This window comes from Zingiber officinale, chromosome 1A (genome assembly GCF_018446385.1).
Source record: "Zingiber officinale cultivar Zhangliang chromosome 1A, Zo_v1.1, whole genome shotgun sequence".
NCBI classification, from domain to species: Eukaryota; Viridiplantae; Streptophyta; class Magnoliopsida; order Zingiberales; family Zingiberaceae; genus Zingiber; species Zingiber officinale.
The window spans coordinates 21,783,783-21,799,268 of NC_055987.1; the positions used below are offsets into that span (position 1 = coordinate 21,783,783).

Below are 15,486 nucleotides of genomic sequence, written 5' to 3' on the forward strand. Positions count from 1 at the left end.
CTTCGATCAAGCAATCGTGAGATGAAACAAGATAATGTTGTGATTCGATTGGTCAATCTTTGCACTTCCTTCAAATTACGCCAAGGACCTATATCTTAAAGAGCATGTACTTTGTCCAAGTTGGCTTTGATTCCCTGCTCAATCACAATATAGCCTAGGAAACGTCCACTCTTTTCTTCCAATAGACATTTGCTGGGGTTGAGCTTCAGTCCATACTATCTTAAAGTCTGACAGGTTTTTTCTATATTAGCGGATAAATCTGCTGCTTGGAGGAATTTAATAAGGATGTCATCCACATACACCTCCATGTTTCGCTCGATCTGCTTCTAAAACACTTTATTCATGAGTTATTGGTAGGTTGCTCCTATATTCTTTAATCCAAATAGCATAACATTATAACAATAAATTCTCTCAGTAGTTATGAAGCTAACCTTTTCCTAATTTTCCTTGGCAAGCAGGACTTGGTGGCAGCCCTTGTATGCATCTAGCATGCATATACGTTCACAGCTGGATGTCAAGTCCACCACCTGGTCCATATGTGGTAAAGGATAATAATCTTTAAGACATGCCTTGTTGAGGTCTCTAAAGTCAACACAGACTCATCATTTGTTCCATGTCTTCTACACCAGGACCTTGTTAGTCAGACAACTCGGGAATTGTACTTTACGGATATAGCTGGCCTCCAGCAGCTTGTCCACTTCCACCTGAATGATTTTATTCTAGTCTACTCTGAAGTCCCTCTTCTTCTGCTTAACCAGCCAAGCATCTGAGTAAATATGGAGTGTGTGATCCATGATTGTTGGTTAAACGCCTTTGATTTCCTTGGGTGTCCAGGTGAAAACATCATTATTACGTGTGAGACACATGACCAGTTTTGCTTTAAGCTCTGAAGCTAGGTCAGCGGCTATCTGGGTAGTTGCTTCTGGTCGATCTGGATGAATATGTAACTTTTATTTTTTTTTCTCATAAATAAGTGTTGGAGGCACCTTACGAATGGTGTTAACTTCCATCCGTTGTATGTTCCGGGCGGTGTTGGCTTTGATTTTTATTATCTCAACATAGCACTTGCATGTTATCAACCGGTTTCCTTTAACTTCACAGATCTGGTCATCTATAGAAAATTTTATTTTTTGTAAGAAGGTGGAGACTATTGTCCTGAATTCATTGAGGGTTGATCGACCCAAAATGACATTGTATGTGGAGGGTGCATCCACGACTATAAATGTTGATCGGTGCATCCTCATTAGGGCTCCTCTCCTAAGGATATGACCACTATATTTGGTCTAGCAGCTAAAATTTATTGCCCATAAAGTCATATAGGGGCGTCACCATGGGTTAAAGGTCGCTCAGCTCTATTTACAGCTACTCGAATGTTTGTTTGAAGATTATGTTGATAGAGCTACTTATTTCAACAAAAGTATGGCGAATATTATAATTGGCTATAACATCCTTAATTACTAAAGCATGATCATGGAGTACTCCAACTCCGTTTAAATCTTTGGGTCCAAAACTTATTTCAGGTCCTTGCGCATGCTCCTAGCTGTAGTTGACCAAGTGGATCTCCAACCTGTGGTCATGTGATTTCCTTGTTCGGTTGGAGTCCCTGTCGGTTGGACCTCTGGCAATCATGCCAATATCTCATTGCGCGGTATTGTTATGATTTTATTCTTGCCGCATTGGGGGTTGCTCCCATTGGGCTCAACCGGGGACCTGAGCCCGGTCTTCTCATCGCTGAGGCATTCTTTGACGTCGATCAGCACCTTGGTAGTCTCACCTGGGCGGACCATTAGGTCGTTGATAATGTTGGTGATGGGGAGATGGTGAACATCGACGGTAACCTTGGTTGGCGGCCTAGTGATTTCCTTGATTAAAATGATAACAATCTTGGATGTCATGGGTCGCCAATCAATGGTATGTGCAAAACTTAGGTGGAGCCCATCTAAGGGGTTCTGGGCACTCCACTTGGTTTCCCTCCACATGTTTCATGGCTTGAGGCCAAGGCTCTAGAGGATAAGGTTGAGGACTCGTTCGGGGTCCTCTATGCTGAGGAGGCGGGGGTGGCGCTCAGTGCTCGGAAGCAAGTGCTTGTGCAGGCACAGACACCTCCTTCCTCCAAGCGGATTGTGCTTCTTCTACATTAATGTACTTAGTTATCCAACTAAGTAAATGGTTGAAGTCCCTGGGCGTCCTCTTGATGAGAAAGTGAAAGAAATCATTGTCGGTGGCCCTTTAGGAAAAGGTGCTCACCAAAATTTACGGGGTGGCCGAGAATACATCAATGACCACCTGATTGAACTTCTTGATGTAAGCCCGGAGCATTTCCTTAGGCCCCTGCTTGAGCGAAAAGAGGCTCAAGGGGGTCTTATGGTAGCAATGACTACTAGCGAAGTGATGAAGGAAAGCTTTGTGGAAATCCTTGAAATTATAAATGGATTCAGTCGACAATCGCTTAAACCACTTTTGTGTTGAACTGGAGAGTGTGGTAAGAAACACCCGACATTTTACACCGTCCGTATATTGATGAAGAATAGCGACATTTTCAAACTTCAGGAGATGGTCTTTTGGGTCTGTAGACCTTGCATATTCCCCTATCTCCAAAGCATTATAATATTTGGGTAGCTTGTCGTCCAGCACCCCCTGGCAGAACAACGTGCTAATCCGTTTAGGAGAGTTGTTAGCCATTGGGGATTTCCCTTTGCGTAGATCTCGAGCAAGCTCGTCCCTCGAGGATAATCCTTGAGGTCGCTCCTTTCCTCCCATTTGCTCAGGCGGCGTGCAAAATAATGCATGGTGATACACAGGCGATTGTGGTACAGATGATAAGTGCATTAGTGGAACATATAGAGGCACCAAGCCAACCGCTAGAGGAATTGGTTGGTGCTCCGTTAGACCTCCCACCCAGGCACCACGCTCAATATGAGGGCCTATGGTTGACGCAACGGGGTCGTGCGACAGGATACTGTCGGTCCCCGTTGCCTGTTGCTATTGTTGCACTAGTTTTTGCGTTTGAGCGTTGATTAATATCTCTAGTTCCTCTTGTGTCAATATAACTATGGTGAGTCATCTAGCTTCTTTCATCTCCAAGCTTCAGATTTAGGCAAAAATTTCCACAGACGATATCAAATTTGATCCTGTCTAAGAGCTAGAAACAGGGCACTAGGCAGATAGCTTGAATGTTGACTAGGCGAAGACTTTAAATTGAGCAGGATATCCTTCCCACTGGAATGAAAAATCCTCTCTACACATACTAAAATGAGCAGACAAACATCAGTGCCAAAAATCAGAGAGGGTCCCTGGCGAAGGCCCTCCGATGCCCAAGTCAGTATAGTGCCCAAACAAGAAGAGGAACAATAGTCGAACAACAAGAGCTTGCACATAGTGAAATATGTGCTAAAAGCATACCTTGCTAATGGAGAGAACCCCCCCCCCCCCCCCCCCCCTTTTATATGTCATCTCTCATAAGCTCCGTAATCATGAGATGACAAAGGATGTTGGGTGTCAGAAGTTGTCGGGTAAAGGAATATGTATAGCCTAGGAGGCAAGTAGACATCGTATGAGGAATCTTCCATTATTCGTGGACACCCTTTTTGTAACTGACGCCATTAATGAGGTGATTCCAGGAATATACTATCGGCTGATAGATAAGGTATAATCACCTTTGAAAAAGGTTCCAATGAATGCTCACATTACATAAGAGAATATTCTCAGACAAACGGTTATAATTTTTTAACAAGTTGTTATAATTCTCAAACATTGTTGTCTCCTAAGTATATCATGGTTGGACGCTTAATCGGCCGGGTGTATATTAATAAAGTAGTGAACGAGTAGTCCTCGGTATAGTACGATCGTCCGGTCCTTAAGCCGGACGACCATGTGTTGTATCACACTGGCCTTTCCGATAGTGAAGCAATATGAAAATAAACCCCTTAGGTTCGATAAGTTTAATGATCGATCTGTCACATACTAGATACTTGCCTTTAAGCTAGCCTAAGTTAAGGAAGTCCAGCCGATCTTTCAGTCAACCAGCTATATTTTGTAGTGGTAGATCGATATGTAGGTGAGATAGTGGATCCCGTAGGGACGCTCGACTTTTAAGAATGCCTTGATATTCACATGACGTAGGAGGTCTAATTGTGAAGTAAAATAGAAAATCGAGTCCCCTAGGTCTAAGCGATTATCTGACCGACCAACCATATGCAAGGATATTGTTCCTAAATAATGGAGAGTTAAACCTTGAGTGACTTGATTGGTGCTTTCAATCGATCATCCTTATACTGGAGACCCATCCCTGGTCACTGAAGTAATGTCCTGAGCTTTATGAACTCGATTAGGTTTCTTCTGAGACGTATTCACCTTACGAAGAGAATATGGAGCCCTATAACTCCAATCATCTTTACACCTGCCCCGCCCATACGTAGGAGGATGAGAAAATGAACACTGAAAATCCCTATGTTTGACTAGGTGTATATTAAGTTGTACTCTGAGTGGAATGCTGGATCACTGAGACTAGGATGAATATATTTCAGGACGGCCTTATGGCAGGCCGGTCTATTTTTAAATCTGAACGGATGATGGCTAGCCAAATATACACTAAGTGTCTTAATACAAACAGGGAGCAATATGCCCTTTTGGACCGCCCGGCATATAGGTCGGGCGCCCTTACATTGGTTTGACCAGGTTTATATTAAGTTGAACTCTGAGTGGAATGCTAGATCATTGAGACTCGGATGAATATATTCTAGGACGGCCTTATGGCAGGCCGGTCCATTTTTATATCTGAACAGATGATGGCTAGCCAAATATACGCTAAGTGATCTTAATACAAACAGGGAGCAATAAGCCCCTTTGGTCCGCCCGGCACATAGGTCAGTCGTCCTTACATTGAGGGCCTTAATGCTGATCAAGGAGTCAAGCTCGATTGAGAGTGATCTTCTGACTGCCACCTCGGCTTGATTTAGACTGTTTTATTATTTTGATTTTGACTGTCACGTCATCCTAAGTCCACTCGTAACATTCTGTATCACAAGAGATTTTTTATTTAGTAAAAAACGAACCTATGAATGTTAATCATTTGGATGGACCTCTAAGAGTGTTTGCTGATTTATTTTGATGGTTGATGAAAATGATAAAAAAAATGACAAGATGAATAAAATATTTTACCGGATAGATGAAACATGTTGATCAAACCGTAATGTTCTTGAGGAAGAAGAATATAGGTGCTATTATGTGAAATTTTTGCTCGTGTACTGATTGAGCTACCATCTTAAAGATTTACAACAAGTTCATTATCTTTTAATAAAAATGTAAATATTAATTACTCAAATAAAAAATATCTACACATGAATAACATCACAATATTTACTTTTTTTTTTCTAATTTACTCTAATAAATCAATTTCACGGCATACTTTATGCCTCATAAACTCTACTAAACAAATTCATTATCTTAAATTGCAGAGAGGAGGTCTGGCTGCTGGGATTCTTTTGAATAAATACACGACAGAGAGCTAGGATAGATCCTTATGAAGTACGTGTAAGGATTCTGAATTATTAAGATATAGATTAAATTGGAAAAGAGAATAATATATCTATGTGTATGTCATCGTTGCATCGCACAATAAAATAATTAATTTCTCATCTGGTTCGTGTTCCCCACAGCAAAAAACAAAAGACTTTAATGATTTTGGCAATCTGTAAATGTCAGTAAGTCACTCGCGGGAGGACCAATCAACGGTGGTGACAGTCACTGTACATATAGTTGTCAAATACGATCAAATACCTTGCATAATAAGGTAAAAATAATAATAATAATTGACTTAACAATTTTATAACATGGCGGTTTTATTTATCACATTATTTTTTGATTTGAGCTTTTAATCTTGAGCTTAGAGTAAATATTTTATTAATTTTTTAGATAATGATATTTTACTTTACTAAAACACATAAGCTATATGTAAGCCTCTGAGGCACTTTCATGACGTACTGTATATATATGTTTGCTAGCATTAATTACAGGTTCTTGGTGGCAGTCGCTCTGATATTAAGATACTTGATATAATTCCGTGTACACATTCATATTAAGATAATTCAATCCAATTACAGATAAGGAAATATAATTTAAGCTCCAGAAACATGATGAAATCCAGCCACAATCATCGAATTGGAAAATAACTTGCTAAGATTTGTCATCATATATATAGTTTTATCTAAAAAGATTACAGTGACTTATATCTCAAGCTATTAGTGGATTAATTTCAATCATCTCAATCACTCATCTGTTGATCGTACGCAATAGGACACAGCACACAGCTTGATCATGCATATATATATATATATATATCATAATCAGAAATCAGAATCCTTCCGTTGTTCAAGGGCAACAATTTAGCCTTCAAATATATCAACTCAGGCTGCCATCCGTTCTTGTTGCTGTTCCCTTAAGGCTGCAATATTTCATATTTGATCAGATCGAGCATGCATAAATATTCAATGGTGTATGTTGGTGCATGGCAGGCCCATGGCGCTGCCATTCATCATTGCTACAAGCGTCTACTACAGTGGACACTGCCTCGGTTTATTTCGAATTTCATTTTTTTTTCCCTTGCCAAGGTACAAGCTTAATTATATATTTTATAGTTCCGGTCTACTTATTCTGTATATTAATTGATTTCCCACAGTGCCCAATATGTGTCGTCTCAACATCAATAATAGTCTTATTCCTGGTCGCTGCTAGCTATCACGTCGTCCCACTGCAAGCTTCGCAGGTCCCAATCTCACATCCCTACTCCATCTCATATATTTCAAAAAGCATGGGCTACTGTTTGTCACTTTATGGGTCGTCACCTGCTGTCCTCCGATTCGTACCGATCGAGACGACTCACATTTTTCCTGTTTCCTTCTTTTTCTTGCCCGGTTCGACTCGCTCCGCGTGCCCATCACGTGCGCGCGCGAGCGAGCGAGCGAGCGCGAGCGTGTACGTGCGAGCGGATCGCGACCGTCGACCGCTGCTCGTTTCGAGGTGGGTGACCATCGGAGCGCCGGGCCCGGCTGTCCTCGTCTACGGTACCAGTGTCCAGACACATGAAATAAACAGTGGGCACGAAACCAATAGCATCGTCTACCCGCCTCTGTAGTGAGAAATCAATGAGCTGATAGCTTTGCCTCGTATGATTAAACGGGTATAAGTTTGAGTGGGACAGCATGGTCCGGGAGCAGTGCTGTCCGAAGAGGAGACTGGATCCATGTGCGTCCACCACGGCCGTTGTGCCAGCGACAGCAGGAGCCATCATCATGAGAGTGGGGGCGCATCCCGCACCATCACGACGCCATCGGACGGTCGATAGAGAGTCCACGTCGCTTTCGCATGGCCATTGAATGCTCCCTGTAGCAGCATGGGTCGCTTTCGATAATGAATTGGGTTGAGGGTGAAGTGGGGTCCGCATTCCGAGATGTTGAGCGGGAAAAGAAAGACTGTTCTTTAATTCCGATATCGCCTCTCTCCTTCACTACTATTTAATAGTATTATTTTTGACCCGTTTGCTTTGATTTCTCTTCCCATCTTCTGTGAGAGGCTGTCTCCTCCCGCACCTGTCCGAGGATTATGAAGATTCTTTCGCCCTGATCCTTGTAGGCGATCGCAGCTATGGCGGTCGCGAAGGAGATCTTCTCGATTCGGTAGGTATTTGATTTTTTTTCCCCCTCTCGGATTGTTTGGTTCGTTGTGATAGGTTTTCATGTTTGATAATCTCGTCTCGGAAATTGAAGGGAGTACGCCGGGAAGATGAGGGGCGTCGACTATGAGAAGTGCTGGCCATTTTTGGAGGACAGGGAAGGGCGATTGCTACCTCCGATGCCAGTTCGGAAGTTTCGGTGGTGGGCGGACGCGTTGCGGGAAGTTCGATCCCTGGTCGAGGCGGCTGATCGCGTTGATTTGGATAAGGTTGCCGTGGATACTGCTGCTGTCGTAGTACGGGAAGGTAACTTGATAGAGCCCTCTAACACCAGCCTGGAAGGAGAAAGGGAGACTTCAGCGGAGGAGCGGCAGGGTAGAACCCGACATCCTACCGCCCGGGCAAAACAAAGAACACCTAAGAAGAGGTCCATCATCGAGCTCTTTGCAGTGGCGCCCCCGATACGTGGCATACATGAGGAAGATCGCCAGGATCAATGGCGTGGTGGCGGAAAGCAGCAAGGAGCTGCCATCGCATCGCATATCAATTTGGGGGTTGGAGACGGGATTGAGATAAGTAAAAGAAAGAAGCGGAGTAAAGATGAACCAGGCCGGAAGATGCTGATGGAAAAGATTGGGACAAAGAAAAAGTTTAAGCCTAAGACGAAGCTGAGGAAGAAACATAAGCAGGTTGAGATCCGTGCTACCAATAAGGTTTGTGGCAATTTCTTTGAATGCAGATTTTACCCTCATCCTTTATATATATCTATATGCTCGCAATAATTCCTCACTCAAACACTGTACATAGCGTGTGACCGTAGTTATCAGATGTAGTCCTGCGGATCTTGTATCTTTTTCATATCATTAGTTGTTTCACGTATTTTGCGAGAATATGCATTATTTGATCAAGTTATAAGGTCAGTGGAGAAAGGCCACTAAGGTGTATGGAACTTCGGTAACTTTAGGAGACTAGACTGCTAATATTTCATGCGGTAAACATCTTTGTAGGGGCCCGGCCATAGCTGGAATAGACTTAAAAACGTACACAACCAACTAGTTGCCTTGATTGCTATCTTTGAACAATTCTTTTGCTGATATTTTGGGCCTAGCTAGGAATTGAGTGGTTATGTTGTGTATTCCTTAAAAGCGCATCTTTCATCTTTTTTTATAACTTCATCCACTACTAGTATCTAGTTTTCAGATAGCTCTGAATTTAGTATATATGTAGTACTAATACTGTGGTCCAGCTGCTACACTGCAACGAAATTGAGCTTATTCATTGCTTGTTGCAAATTGTTGCCTGTCCATTCTGTGGTTAACTTTGTCTTAATGAGGCATATATATAAATCTATTATCCCTCTTGGCAACTTGTCCAAAAGTTCCAATACGGAGATTGTAGTTGTGAAAATAAACAGAATTAGGATCATGAAAAAATGCACCGAGTTAATTAAAGGCCCCACAGCATCTGAGTCAGTGAACTTATGTGGATTGATCATATAGCTCTTGATCTGTAAGTGGAAATTGTAAGTCATCTTGATATCTAGAAATAATTTTGAACTAATAACTCCCTAGGTTGCACATGTAGTGAATGTAAGCATGAAGGTCTAAAAATAGACCGTTCCTCAATTTATAGTCATAGAAAAAAATGAAGTAGCAGCTACAACCAATCATTGTAAAGAGACTAACAGTGTATCTTTTTATTGTTTGATAAAATTCCTCTTTTTCATCTAATCCCTCATTTGCATATTCTTCATTCCTCCCACCCCTCGTTATCCGATTATGTATTTTTTCTTCGAGCACATGAGCAAAAAATGAAAGTTAGATAAGATAAAAAAAAATAACAACATTAGAGAAAAAGTCGAGGTTATACCTATTGAGCTTAGGGAAACATGTCTAAAATAGTACAAACGTATACTTAGACAACCAATAAATGATCTAGTTAGGTTGTGTGAAACTATAATAAATATGCACCTTAAACGAGGAAGAAGAAATCAAAGATGACTTCATTAGCAATGATAAATCATAATAAAATTTATTTAAATATAAATGATGATATAATAAAGGATGAAGTCCAATGATATAGAAGGATCCATATAGCCGACCCCATCTAGTGGGATAAGGCTTGATGGTTGTTGTATCTAATTCTCATTGCCATAGTTTATTGGTGGCAATTATGATAACCATACTCGAATGTTAGTGACTATGGACAATAGTGAATGCAAGATATGAGGAGCCACAAATTGAATACAACTTCTCTACCAAAGAAAGAAATCGGTTTGAATTCAATCAAGTGATGGATGCAAGAGTCCTTAGCCTAACCCAACACGGAGTAACAATGAAATATTTTAGAGAATCATGGTAGCAGACAAATCAAAGAAGGCACTGAGCTTACTGTAATAATTATTTTTCAGAGATTCGGAGAATCTAAAAATAGCTGAAGAAATGATGGAATATTTTACAAAATTAGTGCAAATAGTAAATCATATTAAAATAACATTGATGATCATAAATAATGCAAAAAGTTTTAAACTAGCATGCTTGAGAAATATGATTATGTGATAGCTACTATTGTAAAGTTGAAGAAAACTTAGAGGAAGGCTTACCAAATAAAAAAACTTGGAGGAAGGCTTAGGAGATCGCTGCTCGCAGTTGCTGTAGAGGAAAGCGAGCTCATTGAGCATCTCAACAAAGCACTGTAGGGCAGAATCCTTTCTGGAGAAGTCACTGATGCATTTATTGAGGAGTCAATGGCCTAGGCTTGGTGTGCCCGGCAGAGAAGGGATTAAGGTCGAGGTGCAGAGTGGAGTGTGAGAGGTGGTGCTGGGTTCTGCAAGTTAAATTTCAGTGGATATGTATTTTGAATTGGATTTGAACACAAAGGCCTAGTATCACTTATTCCAAAGTAGAAAAGGACAGATATTTACATTTATATCCCTAACATCTCAAATAAGTTATTATACAAAAAATAAGATACTGCAGCTTTAAGATAGATATATTGGTGATTTTAACTTTGAAGGTACTGTTATGATGTCCATCAGTAATTTTGGGCTTCATTATTTAGTTGATTTTCCTCATCTTATACCATGCATTTTGAAGTGAGATCTTATTCCTAGTTTTAAGGAGTATAACTATGACAACCAAAATCAAAACAGTTTGACAAAAAATTGTTACTTTCTGAGTTTCTGTCCTAATACAGTTGAGCAAGTGTTGGTGATGGTGGATCGGCACTTTTTGATGTGTTTGCTGCTGCACTATAATGACTTTTGAAATGCTGTATTTTGATTTACCATAAAAGTTAGTTCAAAGGATTTTAAAATATTCTCTACAGGTTTTAGCCTTAGATCACTTGATTCTATGATCTCCAAAAGATACAAAATAAAGTTAGAATTCCTTCAAATTTAGAGCTGCCAATGCACACTTTCTTCCATACATCAACTTATCTTTGCCTTCTTGCTATATGCTTATGGGCTTTTCTTTGATCGCTAGCCCTTGCTCACCCAGGAGGAAGCTTGTAAGCTGAACATGTCATCCCCTGCTGAGTTGTACAAAATACTGAAAAGCAAAGTGTATGAGAAGCAGTTTGCAAGGATGCATAAAAGACTTGTTCATAAACAGGTGAAGACGGCAACCATTCAAACCTTACTGAAGAAACATATTTTCAGACTTGCTCAGACTTCAAAATTTGTACCTAGAAGTCAGGAGGCGACAAGGATTCCTCCTGGAACTACTAGAGTCAAGAAGAGAAAATGGAGCAATTCTACAAAGAAAAGAAAGAAAAGGGAGAAGATATTGGATAGTGATCTTGTTGAGCTTTGTCATGATCCAACCACAAGTTTGACTATTGGTAAAGATGATACTCTCGTGCATGACAGAGTTAGTTTGCCTCTGCAGTTGCCTCATTTGGAAACCCTCTGTAAAATAGTTTCTGATGTCTTGGCTGCATCGTCAACTATGGACAGTTTAAATAGATATCCTTCTACTACAGAAGGAGGTCAGTTAAACATGATAGATGAAGAAACACAAACAAACTTGAATGATAATGGACTTAGTACAAGCACCATGCGAACTAGTGAAACTTCCTCAGATAAGCAACTTGGTGATGGTTCAGTTCATACTACTGCAAATCCCTCAATTACAAAGAGGGACCCCATGATTGAATCATTGGATCTGAATCATCCAGTTAAGGAAAATTTGGATTTAAATTGCATTTGTCCAGACAGCTCCACATCAATGCCTAGTTCCAGTTGCTCAGTTGACATGAATAATCTTGGATCGGTAAATAATGCTAGGCTTGATCCAGAAAATGGTATTTATCAAGAACAAAGTTTTTCTATATCATCTGATCATACAAACAGGTCACACAATCCTATAGGCAAGTGTATTTCAATTTCCAATGCACGTAGTGCTCTTAGTCTTCCCAGGAACCAAGATAATATCCACTGGTTATCTTGTTTAGGCCAAAGCCACTTGAACACAATTGCTGGAAATACTCATTTAATTTGCCCAGAAATGGATGCGTGCAATGATTTCCCTAAACTTCAGCAGGCATACTATCTAGCAAAAGATAAATTAGCTAGCACTTGCTCTTCATTTAATCCGAAAACTCTTGTAGAACCAACATCAATTGGAGAGCCAATTTGGAGGAACAAGTGCAACGAAGGTTATATTGGATTGCCCCTTAATTCACAGGGAGAGCTTATCCAATTGCATCCAATGACAAGGCATGTTTCATGTGAGATAGATAAGTTTCCTAAACCAGAACTGAGTTCTCTTCAATTTTGTCCATCTTCTAGTCATTTGAAGCCGCAGTCTAGCTATATCTGGACTAGAGGCAAGTTTCCTTTTCTTTCACCAAACTATGATGCTGATCAGAATTGGCTCTTGAAGCAGTATAATCCTGCTAGACAAGTAGGATTATCTGACTTGGGTTCTGTTGGAGTTCAAGCTCTTGAGAAATTGAAGAACCAGACCTATGATGAAAAAGCTCAATTTAACCACTGTGATCCTGCACAAGTGATATCCTCATGTCATGATTGCAGAGACCATATTATAACTGAAAGTTGCTTTGATAGGATGAAGTTTCATTCAGATAGGGAAGTTGAGCTAGGCTTGCAATCTGACATCCAACCAACAATGCGCTTGATGGGAAAAAATGTGACAGTTGGTAGCTACAGCAAAGAATGCCATGGATCTACAAGTTGCACCAATATGAGGTTGTATAACGAACCTGTTTTGAAGAGATGGCCTTACGAGGATTGCATTGTTCAGCAATCTGGGTCAGCAAGACAAATCCCCTTTAGCTCAATAGATATCCCTTCACGCTATTGTTGCATTTCAGCAGATAAACTTGCACCTAATTGTATGCATCTTGGTTTTGGACAAGATTGGATGTTAAATGGTGGATGCTCCTCAACCAGTGGAGATCGTGGGTTTCATATTGACCTTTCTCAAAGTGCAGTTCCCTGTCAATCATTTCTGAATAGACACACTGTGGTCCATAGTAGAGTGGAAACACAGTCTGTTAAGGGGCAAAGGAAGATGTTTTGGGGTCCATATCCCTCAAACTTACATCACAATATGCTACTAGATTCAAATCATTGCAAGCACAGTCAAGGTTTATCTTTTAGTGTTCCATCAAATTCTCATCCCACTTATCTCAGTCAAATCTCTACCCAAGCATCAAGAGCAACAGCCATACAAAAGCTTCCACATTGGATGCAAGATTCAACAAGTTCCCATCTTCATTTTGTTCGTTATCCTACAGTGTACCATTCATGCAACATGCTGGCCAGTGGTGGTTATCCCCATGCTTCCCCATATCCAAGACAAGTTGTATCTTTCCCTTCCAGCAGTTCACATCCATATGAATCATATGTTCCCACTTCTACGTTTGATCCTCCATCAATGACAACAAAAAATTTCAGCTTCACATCCTCAAACTATGGAGACAAAATCAGAGTCAATGATGGTGGGGGATTTAGCTTTGCTCATAATGAGAGTCAAGATCATTATAACAAAGGGAAAAAGAGATTTGCTTCCTCAGAAGAGAAAAATGTAGAAACAGCAAAGAGGTCTAACCTCAAACTGCAAGACTTAAATCTTATGACATCAGGGAGCAGAGAACAGTCGCTTGGACAAAAAGATAACCCAATTGCATCAGAAGTGAATGCTTGTGTCAGTTCAGCAGTTGATGTCAGTCCTCCAGTTACAAATAATGAAAAAGATAATGTGGTAGTTTCAGGTGGGTTTGTTCCCTCAAAATCTAGCCATAAAAGATCAGGACCTGTCAAACTTAGCGCAGGCGCAAAGCATATACTGAGGCCCAATGGAAGTTTGGATCAGGAGAATTCTCGACCAATTTATTCTACTATATATTTTACTCAAGCAACTAGTTCTGGCAAAGATGCCATTCCAAAGGAGAAAGCAGCAAAAGTCTACAGGTTTTAAACTCTTACCGTGTCATTCCCACCATGCAATGGAATTTCAAAATGGAACTTTGGTTTGATTGGGACATCTATGGCTTTGATGAGTAATGCCTATTCCTTATGCCGTATCCTTATGACGGGGACCAAATGGTATTTAATATTCCTCTTGTTTAAACTAATTAGATGAAACATTGTGCTTATGTCCCTCTGTATTTTCTAGCTGTCATGGACACTGTTAAACTGTATCAGCCAGTTGTGTATTTTGTTAATATTCTGTATCTTTGATCACATCCTGGGTTGGTTCTCTAGTTGTTCTGTGATAATATCTTGCTGACTGTCAGTCATGTGCCTGCCAACGGGAGATAATTATTATATATGCCTGATGTTGCCCTGCAAAAGGAGATAATTATGTATGCTTGATGAGGTAACATTGTTCTTTGATATCCATGTCTATAAATTATTAACGCATTTTTTTTCATCAACAAGACTGTGGACTGTATGTGGTACCATTAGTCCTGTCCTATATATAGTCAATATAAAAAGTTATACTGTCTATATCTGTTCTAATACTCTAATGTCCTCTGTTTATTAGGTTCGAAAGTCATATTTCTCGTGGTACTATGTAATCAAAAATGATGCATATCAGTTTTCGGAAGTCAGAACACTACTATCTGATTTCTTCAGCATTCATATTGTTTATTCACTGGTGCATTTTTCTATTCAGTTTTGACGTGGGTTTGGATGTGGAAACGTGGTTTTTAATATTCGTTTAGTTATTTCTTTCTTCAATCCTTTTAATCTGGGTGCTTTTTAATGTGTACACTTTCCTTTTTCTAGTCACTTGTCTTTTACTAAAATACATCTTTCATTTCACAATTTTTTTTTTAAAAAACAATTCGAAATAGTAGCTTTATTTACTATCTCCATGAAAAGGTTTGTACCAAAATATACGTCGTGGATTTGGATCAGAAAGAGTTTATGTGAAATTCAAATGGCTTGCTATCATTCTATTCCCTGATTTATGACATAATTTCTTTAGTTCATCTCAAATTGGTGCCAACTGTGTCCAGGAAAATTGACTGAATACTTCAGAATGTAACGTCACAGTGTAATAATCAACTACTCATCACGCATTTAGCTCCATTTCAAAAGTTCTCACGTATCTGCAGTGAAACATCACAGTGTAATCCTGATTCCAGAATTGCGAATCGTTTGATCAGAATATATTACAATATGTAATCAATATGACTGAAGAATTAGTTCATTCTTTTCTTGTTTTCTGACCATTTTACTTGAAAACCCTGCAAATTTTTGCCAACATATTGAAGCAAACCTCAACAAGTTACTTAATTACAGGTTATAGTGTTCATAGAAGAAAATTATCGCTCTCATG

At 39.9% G+C, this 15,486-nt stretch overlaps 1 protein-coding gene across 2 annotated transcripts; it reads left to right on the forward strand.

Annotated features, from left to right (window-relative positions):
• Positions 1–7,514: 7,514 nt before the first annotated feature.
• On the forward strand, positions 7,515–14,362 carry LOC122020580. 2 transcript variants are annotated; one of them, XM_042578559.1, is made up of 3 exons: positions 7,515–7,673; positions 7,764–8,382; positions 11,155–14,362. In XM_042578559.1, exons 1-3 carry the CDS (start codon positions 7,642–7,644, stop codon positions 14,113–14,115), a joined length of 3,612 nt encoding a protein of 1,203 aa, XP_042434493.1. In that variant the 5' UTR covers positions 7,515–7,641; the 3' UTR covers positions 14,116–14,362. The 2 variants fall into 2 exon arrangements, with proteins under 2 accessions (XP_042434493.1, XP_042434502.1); XM_042578568.1 differs by having other exon boundaries at positions 11,170–14,362.
• Positions 14,363–15,486: the final 1,124 nt, after the last annotated feature.

What these genes read in the sequence shown, in the direction of transcription:
- LOC122020580 (XM_042578559.1), top strand. Translation starts at nt 7,642, where the DNA reads ATGGCGGTCGCGAAGGAGATCTTCTCGATTCG. An exon ending in AAGGAGATCTTCTCGATTCG is followed by an intron (nt 7,674 to 7,763) that starts GTAGGTATTTGA and finishes CGGAAATTGAAG; the next exon opens with GGAGTACGCCGGGAAGATGA. An exon ending in AGATCCGTGCTACCAATAAG is followed by an intron (nt 8,383 to 11,154) that starts GTTTGTGGCAAT and finishes TTTGATCGCTAG; the next exon opens with CCCTTGCTCACCCAGGAGGA.